This window comes from Mugil cephalus, chromosome 21, assembly GCF_022458985.1.
Source record: "Mugil cephalus isolate CIBA_MC_2020 chromosome 21, CIBA_Mcephalus_1.1, whole genome shotgun sequence".
NCBI classification, from domain to species: Eukaryota; Metazoa; Chordata; class Actinopteri; order Mugiliformes; family Mugilidae; genus Mugil; species Mugil cephalus.
In genome coordinates this window covers 18,720,503-18,738,354 of record NC_061790.1, presented here as the reverse complement: position 1 = coordinate 18,738,354, position 17,852 = coordinate 18,720,503, and the positions used below count along the sequence as shown (strand labels likewise).

At 42.3% G+C, this 17,852-nt stretch overlaps 2 protein-coding genes across 2 annotated transcripts; one reads left to right on the top strand and one right to left on the bottom strand.

The window, feature by feature from the left end:
• Nucleotides 1-51: 51 nt before the first annotated feature.
• Nucleotides 52-5,029, bottom strand: LOC124998860 (glycoprotein integral membrane protein 1-like). Its single transcript, XM_047573471.1, has 8 exons — nt 4,863-5,029; nt 4,641-4,712; nt 4,233-4,332; nt 3,691-3,845; nt 3,187-3,346; nt 2,854-3,083; nt 2,028-2,191; nt 52-1,922 (listed from the first exon to the last, which is right to left on the bottom strand). Exons 1-8 carry the CDS (start codon nt 4,950-4,952, stop codon nt 1,817-1,819), a joined length of 1,077 nt encoding a protein of 358 aa, XP_047429427.1. The 5' UTR covers nt 4,953-5,029; the 3' UTR covers nt 52-1,816.
• ppil4 (peptidylprolyl isomerase (cyclophilin)-like 4) lies at nt 5,000-16,634 on the top strand. The gene is made up of 13 exons (XM_047573470.1): nt 5,000-5,155; nt 5,454-5,521; nt 6,736-6,800; nt 7,575-7,692; nt 7,776-7,918; nt 8,403-8,499; nt 8,616-8,732; nt 8,834-8,958; nt 9,108-9,174; nt 12,201-12,312; nt 12,457-12,553; nt 12,721-12,859; nt 15,424-16,634. The coding sequence occupies exons 1-13, from the start codon at nt 5,086-5,088 to the stop codon at nt 15,634-15,636; spliced, it is 1,431 nt and encodes a 476-aa protein (XP_047429426.1). The 5' UTR covers nt 5,000-5,085; the 3' UTR covers nt 15,637-16,634.
• The last annotated feature ends 1,218 nt before the right edge of the window (nt 16,635-17,852 follow it).

Sequence of the window (17,852 nt, the reverse complement as noted above, 5' to 3'; positions counted from 1 at the left end):
GAGACACACAAGCACAGTTAATCATCAGACAACATACGCTGTACCAGTGTGATGGTTGTAAAGAAAGCATTTAATGCAGCATGATTTTAGACCCAAATACACAGCCCAGCTGTAGTAGTCATACAATTTCTGCACACAGATGTCAAAAAGATATTCCATGGATCTCGACACCGTTTGAACAAAGCAAATTAAAACATAGTTTTTGTTTTTATTCCTCAGTAATGCGCGTGAATTCATGCCTAATGTATAGTTTGAGCTTAGAGATCCGCGTAGTGTCGTCTACAGCATCGAGTGGATCAATTTGGAATTTGAAACGGTTTCTAGTGCTGTTTTGAGTCTTCATGCAGTTTTCTAGTTTTAACCTACAACTTACTGACAGTCTGCATTCCACCTGCATTCACTAGCTAGACTACACATGCACCTTTTTGCTAACGCAGTACATCATGCATTCTGGTGTTTAAATGAGCCTCGGGGAGACATCTGCTCTGAGGTGCACAAGCGATGCTTTTAGGGTGTCATTTAACAAGCAGAACAGGTATGGAAATGACACAGACACACACAAAACAAGTAGATGCTGAATTTTGCATTAACCAAAGCTGTGTTTTTGACAGATAACCTGTCCGTGCGCTTGGAAATATCTTGAGTACTGGATACTCTGAGATTAACCACCTCTGTGCGACTTTCACTCTCAGATTCCAAACAAGTGCACAATGATCATCTTAGCAATAATTTACACATGTACTTCGTGGTCATTCTTCAGTCCAGTTATATCAGTAATTTGTCTGAAATGTTTCAGGTGCATAGACATCAACAATGTCACTTACATTCTCCAATATTAGTAACAGGAAGCCACACACAAAACGGACTCAGGTAAAATACATTCTAACCCTCTTTTAGTGATAGGATCCCCAAATGGTCACAGAGGCACCGTGAAGAAAGACAATCAACATATGAACCTCAGCAGTGGTGCTTCTTCACTGCTGAGGTTCAGACCAACGGCTTCTAAATTGTGACAGAAGACACGCTGATACAGTGATCTGCATAGCTTTGTCTCATTAAACTAACATCACGTTGTATATATCGGTGGCAGACGGCATCAGACGCTGCCTGCCAATACTGAATGCATCGCAGCACATTTAGAGTTTTTTTTTTTTTTTAGTTGTGGGGTTTCACATTGCAGCAAAATCATAGTGCGAAAAACAGTGTCCTGTACAGAAGTGCTACATAAACAAAGAGTTTTAAGGGAATGGAAATACTCCGCTCATAAAACGCTCAGCTTCTTCAGGTTCATTGGTTAAACACAAAGTGCTGACTGTGCGTCAGTTACTTCCTTAAGACTGTGTCTATTCTTACCTGGGTTGTAATGTACTGGTAACAACAAACTGCCAAAATAAGGATGGAGAAGAAAAGGAAAGCCTTGACAAAACCGTATCACATGAAGGTCCTTTTAGTTGCACTTCTGAAGTTTTAACGTTCACATTTTCATAGTGCGTCAAAGATACCCTGATAAATGTTGGGTTAAAGTTCAACATTTTACAAGAGGTAATAAACGAGAGGTAACATGCATAGCTAAATGTCACCTCCTAGTTTGTCATTCTTTATGCTGAACTGTCTACTGGACCAGAGTGGCTTTTCATCCCACTTTCAGCAGGAACATGCAGGATTTTGCTCTGACTGTTTTGATCACATCACAGCTAATGAAAGGACCTTGATGGGAGTTTGATTTTGTCGTTCCTATGCGCAAGTTGTCAAACAGTAGGTTAAATAACAAATGAGAACCAACTGAAAGGAGCTGGCCAAGTCTTCTCTTATCGGCTTAAGGCTTCTTCTCTTCCTCATCTGCTTCTATTTCTATGTCCTCCAGCAGATTGTGCTTCTCATCCTCTGGCATCAGAGTGACAGGGTTTAGGTGAAAGATGTGTCTGTAAGCACAAAATAAGAGGTAAGGTATTTTGGAGATAATTGGAGAAGATGAAGACTGTCCAGAATGTGGAAAATCGCCCTGAAGCCCAAAGCAATAAACTCACTTGTGTTCACAACTTGGGAAGAAAACGTCCAAGATCTTGACGATCACGGCCGATCCGGCGACGCCGATCACCACCACCCACATAACCAGGAAGAAGAGAGGCAGGGATTCGGAGCAGAACCGACGCAGGCGCTCCCTCGCCTGTTCGACCCACTGACACATGGCCTGAGGAGAGGACGGGCGTGGAGACATTAGCACTTCCTGCTGCCCTGAGGCTCTACGAGTCCTCTAGATATTAACGAAAAGTTTCCAAGCAACGCAAGGGGATAAGTGTACACTTTGCTCGGAAACAAACCATTATGGGGAGAGCATGGGTCATTGACTGCAAACAGCATGGTTTGAAGTAACTGCCTTCCTATTCCTAACTTTGTCTCTACAAGCATTATTACCTCTAGCGACCACCATTTTGGATGAAGCTGACCAACATCCATGAATACACAGCTCACTTCTAAAACAGATCATTACTGCTGGACAAATTTCCGTTTTCTTTTTTTTTTTTTAAACAAGGTGTTTGGCACATCCTAGTAAAGGAGAGGAATCAATCCATGCAGACTACAGAGTCAACATTGCAACTCAGTATTGGAACAATTCCAGTTATTTTCTGATTTTGGTTTAGTTATTAATACGAGCCAAGACATTTGTCACTTCAAGTAAATCATATATGTGACTGACAAGCACCAGCCTGACTTCTCTAGGATCCACAAACTCTTCTCTTCCTCCTAAATAACAAAGCACATTTACAACTAGCCATTTTTCTGCTGGAAGGCAACAGCAGACACCAAAGAATCAGTGAGTACTGGCCCTAATAGCACTGGAGTTTTTCTTACAGAGTAGGATGATAGAATTTCCTTGGGTGGAGTTTCCATCTGATTGTTATCGGGCTGGCTCGAGTCTCTGTCGTCGAATTCATCATCGTATTTGACGTCGTACAGCAGGTCAGGGTCCATGCGCAGGGGAGTCTCTGGGAGCTTTCCCGGAGCTGCCGTCTCTTCCTGGGTGGTCTCCGTGTGCTTCAGGGGGTACTGGCTAGTGGTCTGGGAGATCAGCTGCTCTTCATCTGATTTCAAAAGCGCACAAGGAATAAGTTGGGAACACACACTAAACTGGACTGCTACAGCGTGTATGCCTCCTAACTGTTAGGATATTAAGAAAAAAAAAACCTTTTCTAGAATTTGGTGGGTCTGTGACGACCACGTCGTTCTCCCTGGGAGCCCTGAAGATCTCACTGTGTCCAATGGGGTAGATGTTGGTAAACTGAGCCAGCTTCTGGAAGTCTGGGCTCAACAGTATTTTCACCTCACACATGTCAGGCTGCTGGACCTAAAGAATAACAACAACAAACAAGTCAATAAGTTATTAAACCACAATGACATAAAGGAGACGTAGCTTTTACCCATTTTTCAATACACTTAGTTCCCTTTGTCAGTCTATTTACAGAGGAGCTTTCATGTTCAATGAACAAAGCTGTTCCTCTGAGTACATGTTTTTTAATCATGAAAATTCAACAACATACATCCTGAATAAGAAAACACAAGTGAAGTTAACCAAACATGTAATACCGTAATCTCAGAGAGCTGCATTAAACACGGTGCTCAGTACGGTTAATCATAATATTAGATTTACAAACACACGTGCATGACCCGAGGAGAAAAAAAAGTGACTACCTCTTTGCCCTCCATCTCTATTACTTCACTGAAGACTTGAAGAGCCACCACCTCCTCTGAGTCGCTGTAGAGCCTGTTCTGGCTCACCATCACCCTGGTGACGGTCGACACCAAGTCCCCAGATTCAAACTCGCTGCTTCCATTGTTGGTGTCCACTGCAAAAGAACATTATGTATAATGTATAGTTTGTGACAGCAGTTTACATTTAGAAATGACCTCAAACTATAAGTTGTTCGTCATAGACATCAATTAAACAGCAGCCTTTCTCGGTTAAGATTATGGATTCAGTGTCTCAAGAAACAATGAAAAATGAGGGACTAAAAAAACATACACACTCACTATTGCCATCAATGTACTAATAAAATCGATGTCAAAGCTCCAACACATGGAGAAAAAGGTTACCCCATTTGGTACGACTTTTAACACCGTAATGGTTTCACCTAGATGTTTTTTTTTTATGTATCATGGATCACAGACTGTATATACAAGCCTGTGATTTTGTACTTGGATTTATCTTCATGCAAAGTGTGAAGAAAACTCACGGAGAAGTGCTTGGCAGTTGAACCTGGTGACACCAAACAGCTCCACTGGGACGTCATTGACCAACACCTGCTCTTCGCCCACCGATATGTTTAAATTGATCTGAAAGAAAAGGTAACAGTTCAACTGGTAGTCTCATCTCATCTTCCATGCCGCTTAATCCTCACTAGGGTCGGGGGTTTCTGGAGTCTATCCCAGCTGGCATCGGGCGAGAGGTGGGGTACACCCTGGACACGTCGCCAGTCTATCTCAGGGCTAACACAGAGACACACAACCATTCGTACTCACACTTAGGGTCAATTCAGAGTCTAACTGACAGTCTTAATCCCTAATATCATAGAAATGGACCCGCTTTGGATCATTATTGGATCACATATTTTATTATTATACAGTTTGTTTACGCGGTATACCTGTAAATTGTTAGAATCTTGCAGTTGTGTATCGGCCAACGTCCCTGCTGTCACGTTGATCAGTAGGTTTTCCTATGGAGATCAACAATTACAAGTAAAACAAGAGAAATCACAAGTGCTTTACGACCACCATGTCTGCCACCGTCACTGTGCCCCTGTGAGCTGACGTTACGTTGATATACTCAAATTAGCTCCACTTATTGCCGTCGCTCGGGCTCTTACCGTATTCAGGAGCCTTGTCGACGACTGCGCGCAAGTTAGCGAGACGAAAAAAATAAACAAAACACAAACTCTTGGCCCCGTCGCTTCCATTTCCGCTCGCCTTAACTTACTAGCAGCAAGCTAAGCTTCAACAAAAACAATTGGCCAAAACGCGTGAACTGCGCAGGCGCGCGGGATTACTCACTGGTGCTCCTCTCGCGAGACACGGAACGTCAGCATCAGCATGGCGGTGCTCCTTGAAACGACGCTGGGTGATATTGTGATTGATTTGTTTACAGAAGAAAGACCCAAAAGTAAGAAAACGAAGCATCTTGCACATACCTGCGGCTAATTTCGTTAACTGGCTACTACCCGAGTAAGCCACAGGCAAGCTGAGTTATTGAATGAGTGGATGCTAGCCAATGCTATTAGCCACTTTCCCTCTATTCATTTGGTCGTTTTAATATAAATTTGCTAAATTTAGAGTTAATTTGCCACCAATGCTATACAAATGATAGACAAACGCATGCCCTAACTATTAATATACCCTTTTTGATATTAAAGATGTGGTAAATTCTTATGACCGCTCAACCAACTCTGCTTTTTTTGCAGCTTGCCTGAACTTCCTGAAACTATGCAAGATAAAATACTACAACTACTGCCTCGTCCACAATGTACAGGTAAATGAAACTGTCTCTTGTAAATCAAATCGGCTTCATGTTTTTTGAAACATGGCACAAAGTACGTAAACTTCAGTCGCCTGATGAGGGTGCTGTGGACAAAGTTTTTTTTACGTACAGAGTGACCACAGTAAGGTGACCAGACTTCCCCGATTTCTGAAGACAGTCCCCGTTTTGGATAACCTGTCCGCCGGTTCAAACTATTCCCAAAAATGTTCCCAATGTCAGCGTTTTGTGAATGAGAAATAAAAATGTTGCGTGTAGATAAGAACAACGGTTATTACGGTAGCCGGATAGGAAGCGCCAGTGAGCATGTTGCGTTGCAGACTACTACAACAGTTATTACGGTAGCCTGTCGCCTGCTATTGACATTGCAGAGATTAAATGTGTTTAAATATGAATAAATATTTAAAAACAAATGAAACCGTAATTGTTCCCATTTTTTTTCATTACATCTCGATAACATTTAATTCTTTTTTTTATGTCCGAGCTGTAAATATTCCCGGATTTGACTTCAGAATCTGGTCACCTTAGACCACACAGATATAAATGACATAAGAATGGTAATTGGTCTTATATAGCACTTTCTACCTACTCAAAGATACCCAAAGCGCTTTTACAGTCACATTCACCCACACAAGCACACACACACACACACACACACACACACACACACACACACACACACATTCACACATCACTGGCAGTTGCACTGGGAGCAACTGGATGTTCAGTGTCTTGCTCGTGGACACTTCGGCATATGGCACACTCCGGGGATTCAGCCGCTAACCCAGTTTGTGGACAACCCACTCTACCTACTGAGACACCTGTTTCAGACAGAGATGACACACATTTTGATAGAGAGCGTGCTGTAGGGATTCCCAGTAGAGTCACAGAGAAGGTAGTGCTGATAGCCGAGGACAGTAGAGTGATGCATCTCACAAGCTTCACAGAAAGCATGAAAAAAAATAAGATAACTCTATGGTGATGTTCAAAGTGCGATTTTTTTTTTCTGCTACATAATAGTTATTACAACTTGGAATGACAGATGGAACTTTTGCAATCTTCTCTTTTCATCTCTCCATATTGTAAGGCAAAACTGGATTTCTAGGATTCTCAGTTCCCATTCTCAGTTCAACTAGGTTTCATGGTAGGAGTTTACGCTGAACAAAGGTACGGAGTCACAACTGTGTCAACTGTTCCCTTCTTTTCAGAGAGATTTCATTGTTCAGACTGGAGACCCCACTGGGACAGGCCGAGGTGGAGAATCTGTGTACAGGTCAGTCATTTTCGTCACAGTTCAGTACTTGATAAAAAGAATTATAGCTGTATATCATATATCGTCATGATTAATCTGATTAAATCCATTCTGCGGTACGTCAACGTCTCTGGCAACTCATTTCAGGCAGGTTGTCCAAGTAGAGTTACTGTCAGGCATGCTCAAATGGGCAGTCGATCCTGTAGTGACGAGCAGCAGAACCACCCGATAAAGATGGAAGACACTAAACAGCACGTTGGCCCTCTGCATGGGGAATTTGAGGGGAAAACAGACGGATAGTCGACCCTCATAAAGTATTGTTTTCTTTTCACCAAAGCACTTCCAGCTTAAAATACCACATTAACGCCAAGCATACGTTAGTCTGGGACACTGCTAGCACTTCGACTGAGACGTTGCTCAGCTTGAGATAAACCAAGATAAAGACAACAGTGCTGACTTGCAAATATCTGGCCACTCTTGTAACTGTTCCCATTGGAGGCAACGTTGTAAATAAGGTGGTCAGCTCTCCTCGGACAATGTCAACAACTTTGTCTGTCTTAGGAGCTGCTGAAAGAGGAAGAACAGGGCCACATTACTGTGGATAAATGTTTTTAAAAAAGAGACAAAACGTTGTTTAGTAGGTTTTGTTGAAACTGTTGAAGGTGTTCAGTCAACACGTTAAGTGCGTATAGATTCCCTTCTTTCATGTTTGCTCATAAAAATTTTGAATAACGCGCACACACATATATATATATTTCATTTATTGAAACATTTTCCTCTCCTGTGTGTTTTTAGCAAACTCTACGGCGACCAGGCCCGCTTTTTTGATGCAGAGAAAGTGCCGCGAATCAAACACAGGAAGACTGGGACAGTGTCCATGGTGAACAATGGAAACGATCAGCATGGTTCTCAGGTGAATAAGACGGACTGAAACTGCGACTTCGTACAGTATTTTCAAATGTTTTCTGACTGATCTATTGGTGTCATTTTTCACAGTTCCTTATTACTGCCAGCGAGAACCTGGACTATCTGGACGGGGTTCATACTGTGTTTGGGGAAGTGACAGAAGGCTTGGAGGTCCTGAAGAAAATCAACGAGACATTTGTTGACAAAGATTTTGTCCCTTTTCAGGATATAAGGTGAGTCAGGATTAAGTCTATGTGGAAAGTACAGCTCTTAAGGTTTGACTCACTCCACATTCCACAGAACATTGGTTTGCTTTGGCAAAGATCTGCCAGGCCAGTCAAATCATTTGGGTGGACTTTATGTGGTGATGGACAGAAGAGTAACTGGTCATTCATCTGTCATCTGAGTGATGTGGAGTTGAATTTGTTCACAACAAAATGGCTCTGATTGGTTGTAGGACTATCCAGTTGTGTGTATAGGTATTGTATGTATTATGCTCTATAGGTCTATACCCCACAGTGGAATTTGAGTGTTACTATTCTATATAATTGTAATACAAATTGAGTCTTGTTTACCACAGGCCATATTCAATGGAAAAATGGGAAACGTTGGGAAAAAAAGCCACCAAAGCATAGTGTGTTTATTTGATGTTGCACTTTTAAGTAAAACCTCACATATAGTTTTACACTGATAAGAAGAGAATGCAATCTTTCTCAGGATAAATCACACAGTGATCCTGGATGACCCATTTGACGACCCTCCTAATCTGCCGGTGCCTGATCGATCTCCTGAGCCCACCAAAGAGCAGCTAGACGTGAGAATCGTACCACTGTTTCACAAGATATACCTTAGTGTGTCTACACAAATAAATATGGAAATTGTTTAAATGCAGTAAATATAACGGCAGATATTTCTGCCACGTGCGTACAGAGTGGGCGCATTGGAGCGGATGAGGTGATCGACGACACGGACGGGAAAGGAGCCGAGGAACTGGAGGAGAGGCTGAAGGAGAAAGAGGCCAAGACTCAGGCTATCCTGCTGGAGATGGTGCGCTCAAAGAAATCTGCTTCTGGTTATTTGTTGAAGACACCAAAGATAATGTAGCATAATGTGACATCTGTTCACTCTAATGTCGTCTCTTCCTCCAGGTGGGCGACCTCCCCGACGCAGACATGAAGCCTCCAGAGAACGTACTGTTTGTCTGCAAGCTAAACCCAGTGACCACAGATGAGGACCTGGAAATCATCTTTTCACGCTTTGGCTCCATTAAAAGGTGATGCTAACCTACAAGTCTTCAAAAGTGTTGGTAAATGCTCATAAATACTCTGTCCATGTGAAAAATCTACATGTGTTGTTTCAGCTCCACACTGTCCTTTGACCCGACCTGCTAATACATTTCTTGTGTTGGTATGTTTTCTACAGCTGTGAGATCATCAGAGACTGGAAGACTGGAGACTCCCTCTGTTACGCTTTCATTGAGTTTGAAAAGGTGAGCCTATTATGTGCAAACATGACAAATACATAAGTAGTTTGTACATGTGTGTTGTGTGCATTATATTGCTAGTGTATGGTTTAAGTGAATAGTTGAGCGTTATATTTACAAGAACATCAAGTTAAAGTAACTTGGGAGATAGGCCATCGCATTAAGTGGGTTTTCAAATATCTTTAGAGATCTACGTCAGTATCAGTCAGGACATGGTTATCATTGTGTGGGGTATTGCTCACCAATACCTCCACAGCTCACTGATTCAGTCTTTAAATGTCTTAAACGATGCCCAACTAATCACATCCAGTCTTCAAACACAAGTGATATTGTTCATTTTGTTACACACCTTGACAACGCAGAAATGATCTGTTTCTAAAACTGTTGAATAACTACTCAGTTCAATTAAATTTTATTTACGTAGCATCGATGACAATACAAATTGCTTAAAGAACTACTACGTAGCTGCTGCCTGTTTGCAGGGTAATGGGCGGTTTAGACTTCTGTGTCAATTTAACGCTAAATATGCAGACCCTGCACAGACCCAAGCGCCGTAGCTGATGGACACCTCCCAGCGGCGCAGACTGCAAGAGCTGTGATTGGTTCACTAGGTAGTCGCGCGTTTCAGCTTTAGTATTTCCGGGTGCTTCCCCAGCTCGACAATTTTGAAATCAATTGTTTCCGATCAATAAAAATGGAACTCACTGAGGAAAGATTTGACCTGACCTGCAACAAGTCATTTACATGACTTGTTAAAGTCATGTAAATGAAAAAGTCATGTAAAGACATGTAAAGACTTGTTAAAGTGAAGCAGGACGTGAAACAAGATTTAATCCAACTGGCAAAGAAGACACAGCACCAACTAGCATTTGGGTGGTGGTGTTACAGAGTGAGACAGACTGATGAGTGCAAAAGTATAAATGACTCGCACCGGCGTTGGCTACATGTGTGGGCTATGGCGTCTGCATCCCGCGGTATTATAACAGAGCCTTAAGATGCTTACGATGCAAAGCTTATCAACAGCAAAAACACAAATGAGGATATGTTGTCTTAGAGGTTGTGAGGAGATTGTTGGGTGAAAGGTCATTCAAGTTTGGTGTTCTGCTTTTGTTTTCATCAAGTTTGATGTTACATGATGTGTGGAAACGGAATGTATTTCCCAATTCAGGCCCCCGCCCCATACAGTCTGTAGTTCTAACCCTATATGGATCAACAAAGCCCTTCTCTGGCCTTCTCACAGCCAGTGTCTCTTTCCCAGCCTCTCACTATCTGCATGGTGCATCTAGCGCCCCTCATCTGAAATTACAAAGTACGATGACGCATTCATCAGGATTTTGCATTCAGGTGCTAACTGAACTTTAGCAAACACAGTGTATCAGGTGAATGTGACCGATGGAAAAACCCTTCTGGATGTGAGTGATGGAAGTGAGTCATACACCGGTACTCTTGTTATGACATATTGCTTCTCATCCCATGGGGAATTGCTGCCATTATAATAGAGAACTGAAAGGTAGATGAGTATTTTATTGTGGTGTGAATGCTGACCTCGCAGTGTAAGTGTCTGGCTAGTGAATGCCACACCTGAGGAGGCGAGAAAAAAGTCATGGGCGGAGATGCCGCTTTTTTAGTTGAGTGCAGAGGCTCACCTGTTTTTTTTTTTTTTTTTTTGTAACTTCCTCATCATGTCTTCCGCTTTATTCTACTGTCCTAGAGCCAGTTGGTAACAGAAATGGAAACTTGCCCGAGATTTGACCCCTGAATCTCCTAGCAGCAGCCCTAGCTAGAACCATGCCCCTAGCAAGAGGAACTGCATGGTGGGCACTCACAGACTAGTCTGCTCTGACAGTGGGAGAGTCATTCATTTAGGTGTGTTGATGGTGATGGTTGGTCATGGTGTCTTTGAATCTCTCAGCTTTTGGTCTGCCAAGGGTGGACTAATATTTGATGCAATCAGAGTTGCTCCATAAATTGAACCCTTACAAATGTTTAATTTCAGCAGCAAGGTTGTTTGCGTTGTTGGCTGTAGTTGTTTGTAAATCACTGTAGTGTAGCATGTGCTTGTATCTCTAGGGTTTCTTTAATGTTTAAGGAGGTTAAAGTTGGAATTTTCTGCCAGTTTACGACTGCTGCTATTTGTAGCTTTTCAAGTCCAACTTCCTTGTGGTACACTCATAAATTTGCACCTTTACGAGATAACGAGGCACACCATAAGTGTTTCCAGTGATGTTGATGGTTACACTGTATCTTTCTGTAGAACTCTAGGGAATTGTTTTTTCCATTTGCTTGTCCAGTACCTTTAGTGGACTGGGCTGAAACGGGCTAAAAAACATTTGACAAGCTGAAGTGCAGTTGATATTTACACCATTAGAGGGCACTGCTTAGTTTATGGATCAAACATACAGTATTTTCCATTACTATCTATTCTATAATGTAGTGTAGTCAAAAAAGCTGTGAATATGAACTGCAAGTGAGGAACAAATTCCAGTCAAAGCCACATATTTCCTGCAGACAGGGGTTTTTGTTTTAAAAAAAAAAAAAATTACAACTTTGATTCAGTTTTCGTTCTAGTTTCCTTAATGTTGAGTTTAGGAGAAGACTTCACAGTAAAAGTTGGTCTGTGACCTTCGTTTTTGCGTTGTGTCCCTTCTGTTGGCAGTACTCGGACCCCTGACTCTGAGCAAGTATGTGAAAAATGTCTGTGAACCAGAGCACGAGAAAGGAAACACAAGTGACAAAAGTAAACAAGTTCAGAGAGCATACAGAAGTCTTTCCTCTCTCATTTTATATTTCCATTCACAATGTTTCTTATTCAGTTTTTCCAAAGTCTTTTTTTACATATATTCTGGACACATGAGTCTGGACAGACAGAGGGGTTCTTCTACTTGCCTGGTTAGTGGAGGCTTACGGGACATACGTAAATTAGAGCTGCAGCTGTTGGTTGATTACCACCTCGACCTGTTATATTCCTTCTCCTACATAATCGGTAACTTTTCTTTTCTTCTTTTCTCGTCTCATGCCTTCTGTCTCCGCAGCAAGAGGACTGCGAGAAGGCTTACTTCAAAATGGACAACGTCCTCATTGATGATCGACGTATCCACGTGGACTTCAGCCAATCGGTTGCGAAGATCAAATGGAAAGGGAAAGGTATTACCGCGTTGTGGTTGGTGGTTTGTGCGTTTTGAATATTTTATGTTTGTTAAAGCAAGTAGAGTACAACAAGGTGCAACTAGTTCTACGTTCAGCGTTTTTGTCCTCCTCTCTTTCTTCGCCGTGTTGTTCGTGTGCCAGGAGGGAAGTACACTAAAGACGACTTCAAAGCCTATGAGAAGGACGTGGAGAGCCGATCCAAGCTGGCTCTCAAGGATCAAATGAAGCCCAAGCAAGAGTATCCTTCTGTGCTGATCCAGTTTTTCCACCGTCATGTCATAGCGTATAATTGGCAAGGATGCAACCGTGCATGCAGCAGCAATGACTTTCCCACAGTTTGTTTTGGCTGACCTTCCAGCATTGTCCTGGTCGTCTTCCTGGAGATTTCCTTAACTTTCCCAAAAGTTCCAAGTACGACCTGCTAATGGAAGAGGACGAGGAGGACGAGGCGACGAGCCATCGGCACTCTGAGAAGAAACACAAGGAGAAGAAGCACCATCATCATTCAGATGACGAGGACAGCAGGAAGTCCAAAAAACACAAGGTACAGTCTCTTTACAGCAGTAAATATTCAATAAATATTCTAGATCAGTTTCCTGTTTACACTATTAGTTTGGTTTAATTCCAAAAAAAAGGCATGACTGGGGATGTGCTACCTTTAATAAAGTATCGCTTCAAGAGCTTCCTGTTCCCCAATCACTCTACTGTCACAACCTACGAGTCTCAGCGTTTCGTTTCACATTAACATCCACGTTTTAGCGTCTTTGATCATGATTGGCAGAGTGCAGTGTACAGTCTTAGAAATATAGTGTCTGTCCATTCACGGCCCGTTAAGGGTATCCTCTCTACTTGGAGTTTTCATGTGGAAAATCTAACCATTAAAGTCGTGTGACACTTACTGGTTAATGTTGTACAGTTCCTGCTCCAAACGTCTGTTCTCTTTATTCCTCCACTAATCAGCTAATCTGTGTCAATAACACATCAAATGTGACGACATAAATCTTACAGTTCGGGACTTCGGGAAGAAAGCAATTACCGCCAAGGACTTGGTTACTGGAATCAACGTGTTTGTGTATGTGTGAGCAATGTGCCAGCTCTCTGTCAAACGCACCATAGCCTGCTTCCAAAAGATGATTTATATCTGGAGTAATTCCCAGAAAAAGGTGACAAAGCTGTACTAATAACTTGATAAACACACACCTTCCTTTGTCCCAGGTGGTTCTACCTACCAGAACCTGTTTACTCAGTTTATTAATACATTTGAATTAGTTTTTTGGTTTTGGGGTATTACTGTAAAGAGGCAGTAACCGTTGTTTAGTGGAAAATGGAATATTTTGTAATTTATAATTACTAGGCGTCCTCCAAGTGTTAAGCAGAGCATCAGCGAAATATGATGATGTTGATGATGACTGATGAAATGAATTCCCTGAGAGTGCTTTGGACAGTCATGTCCGTGCACCGTATTACACCGTCTGTGTTTACATGTGAGGAGTTACCTGGCTGGTGGCCTCATGCGGTTCAAGTGTTTGGCCCCTTTCATTAAGATCCCATCTGAGCGATCCAACCACAAGTGGCCAGATTTAGGTGCGTGTGTTTAACAGTGTGTAAGTGAATAAACCCTGACATCTGACATTGTCTGGATCGGTGGTTATTTATTTATTTTTTTCATTATTTATTGATCTCCACCCTGACATTGTTTTGATCTGCACTAAACACAGATTACAACTCCAACCCTGGAAGCTTGTATACACATTGTAATCTCTAGTAATAAAAGGAATCAAAGATGTTGGTGATTGAGGAAATACATAGCGTAACCACACGTGCTTCGTCATACATCAACATGACATCAATAATTAATACACTGCCACACCCGTGTTGTCATGTTATTCTTGGATTTAAAAGGCCTTCATTTCTAATAAGCAGACATCACTTACGCTGCTTTTCCCCTAATCATTTATAATAGCAGCTGTATGTTTTTTTTCGGAATGAATGAGGCAGAACTCACGTGACACATGTGACCTAGGCCACCTCTAAATGTGGTCGAAGATGGTATTTCTCCTGGGGTGTTCACGCCTGTCTTTTATTTGATCGGATCACCCAGATCACATTTTAATGTTAGGTCTGGACAGGCTCAAAGTCCAGTTTGTTTTGACTGACTTGATATTCAGAGTTTCCTTGCTGTTATAACAGCCGATCCGTCAGTCTGTTGTTTGCAGAAGGGAAAAAGTGCAAATAAATAAGTTATTTCTGGTGTGGTTCAGTGTGTAGACATGTAGGCTCCCGAGTTCTCCTGGCTTTGTCAGGAGAGGCTTGTCAGTAATAATAATACCAGAAAGAAAAATTGACATCAGGTGCTGGCTTCTCATTTAATATATCAATGTGTTCCTCTAGCTTCATTAATATTTACCTCTTCAATGCTTATGGTCTCTCTGATTTGGTTCTTTTTTTGAAGGGTCCCTCTTCCAAAATCCCAACACCCTCCAGTCATGTGATTCACCTTTTTTTTCTTTTTTTTTTCATTTAATGTTTATTTTTCCTGCTCATGTGTGCACAGTCCTTAAACTATATGCTGCTTTGGCTCTGGAAGTTTCTCCACTGTGGGATGAATTAAAGGATGATCTTATGTTACGTAGTTACACCATGTGAAATAGAACAGGCTGTTGTCTCGTATCTTGCTCGTCAGTCACAGATCAACCCTCAGGGAAGTTATCCTCTGTGGCTACAGTTAATTCTTAGCTGTTCAGTCATTACGAACAAATGAAGACACAAGCTTTCAGCAGCTTCCACAGGTGAAGCTGAAACACCCAAAGCGATGTAATCTGGCTGGTCTAGCAGCGTTACGGCTGCAGATCACACTTTGTGTAATTTTGCTGTAACCACTGCGGTCTCCTGAACGCACGACCGTCCTCAAATATGCGACAACCTCCACTTTTTGCAACATAAATTCTCGAAAATAGGTGTGTACACATCAGTCATCACTCCTCCAGTTGAATGAATTCAGCCTGTGTCTGCTTAGATTATTTTTTTTTTTTTAACGTAGTTAAGCTAAGACACAAATAATGGCGCTCGCCTGCTGAACTTTTCCGTCTCTTGTCTGTTGCGTTCCAGGACAGCGAGGAGAGCAGGCGGGACAGGAAGGCAGGCCGCCAGCGCTCCCGCTCTCCGTCCCGCTCAAGAGACAGAGACCACAAACACGGCAGGTCCCGGCCCAAGCACGGGAAGGAGGGACGGGACAAAGGCCACGGCCACAGGGACAGGAGCCGCAGCCGCAGCCGCTCCCCCAGGAGGACCAAGGACAAAGACAGGAGCAGATACAGATGAGGGAGGACGGTGAGGGACGGGACATGTTCCCTGATGTTTCATTTGGTGTCTTTTGTGAGACTTCTGAGCTGCATTCAGCATGACCCAGCATGTAAATGCTATCAGTCCAAACCACAGTCATCTCAACTATTAGAGAGAAAAAAAGATAGAAAAAAAAGAACTGAAATGGAAAAATGTTGTTTTTTATATGGATATTAAAAATTCACCACAGCGTGTTATTTTGTCTTATCAATTCTTCATTTCACTCAGTACCATGACAGACTTACCCGTCAGTACGTTGTCGACTTCCTCTCCTTCTTGCCCTTCCTCTTTCACACTGCCTGATTTAGAACAAAAGTGGTAGATGATTAATATTCCACCTTTAACTTTCTGACTGGTGGGTTTTTTTTGTTTTTTTTTCATAAAATGTCGAGATGGAAACTTAACTGGGTGGAGAGAGTCTCCTAGGGGCTGAGGGAATTCACTGGTGTCTCCCACCACCCACCTCATGAAGCCAGGGTGATTACTATCTCAGCTTCTCGTGACACAAACTCAAAAGATTTACTTTTAAGTTTTAGGCAACGCCAAGAGGAGCCTTTTAAATGTGACGTGATTAGAGAGGTTCACAAAACAGATTGTAGCTGAAACTTTTGAAATGGTTTGTAAAAATGAAATCACGTCTAGCTGTCGTGATATACAGATATATACATGATATATCAGAATACAGTTTGGGCCGACAGCTCCTTTAAGTCCCAGATCTGGATGTGGGTGAATTGTTAAAGTAGAATAAAGGTCGCTTTAAGTGTAAACAGGAAATACAGGAGCTATGAAAGAGGTGTGTCTAATGTATACAAGGATTGGGCGAGGTTTGAACCGTTAGGAAAAGTTGCAGAGCTGGGCACAATCTTCCAGTCTGACAACATGGATGGAAAGTAATAAAAGTTAAAATCAAATGTATCAAGAGACATAATATGTTAGATATCTAATTGAAAGGTATTTGAATAAATTTGATCTCTGTACATCGTGTGTGTTTTGTGACTTTTTAGCCTGTGTTCATGGTTGCTTGTTATTCTTGTTAAAAAACACCACATACACTAGTTTAACAATCGAATACCAATTCTTGTTTTTTTTAGACAAATTGTCCTCAGCAGACCTAACCCCAAACCACGGAACAAGTTTTTGTGACGTTTGCGGAGCATTTGCTGCAGCACCCTCTGTGGTCTTGAGGGGTTATCACTTCATTCTGCTGTGTGAAGTTCTGCTGGGCTCAAAGTTCAAATGGTGAGGGGCGCTGCATCACAACAGGCCAGTCGCCCTTACAAACAGACTCCAACTCGTCTTCTCACCACAAACCAGCAGTTTTGCCATCCACAACTCCATTATTTTAACATAAAACAGTGGCATAATGTTGCTATCAATTCATCACTCTTGAGGAAGTGTCACCACACGATGTTTTCAATTTCCCGAAAACACATTGTTGTTGTAGGTGTAATGGGGTTGAGAGTGTGTGTGTGGTGAGCACCAATGGAAACAAAAGTGAAGCTGAGTAAACTCTGCAGGGTTGAGCCCATGAAAACCAAAAGGTGACAGCACTGTGCAGAGTGGAAAAAAAGGGTTGCACCGCTTCACTCCCCCAGATGGAACCGCTGGAAGAGACTTCCCCAGCTGCCGCCTACGCTCGCGCTCATCTTTAACGTTCTGTAAACATCACAGCATGTACCAGAACCGGCTGCTGCTGAATAAAAAACGAACGGCTGTTGACACATGAGGTGTACGAGTGCGTTTTGAAGTGAAAGGAGCAGAGTTCACCTCGCAAACGGCATTGAACCAAGACTAAGGACATGCTGATGGCCCTGGTGTTTTTACACGGGTGAAGCAGGGATCAGTGAAGTTGAAGGGCTAGCCTGTCAAACCTTTCTGTCAGGCCAGATTCCTTTCATAAGGGGTCATTCCCACATACCTGTACCATTATTTCCTCATTGACTCATGCAAACATAGCACACCTTTCGTGAAGGCATTGTATAGGAGTCACAGATGAGTTGTATTTTTTTTTTCTTTTTTTCTTGCTGCAATGTAGCACCTGTTCTAATGTCCCATGAACAATGCCCAGTCAGGATTTGTTTCTGGTTTATCTTCAAAAAATAGGTTATAGGTAGTTAGTTTAGAGCAGGACGAAAATATGCATTTTATTCCATCCCACAACTTATGGCAACGCACTTGGGATTAATGAAGGACAC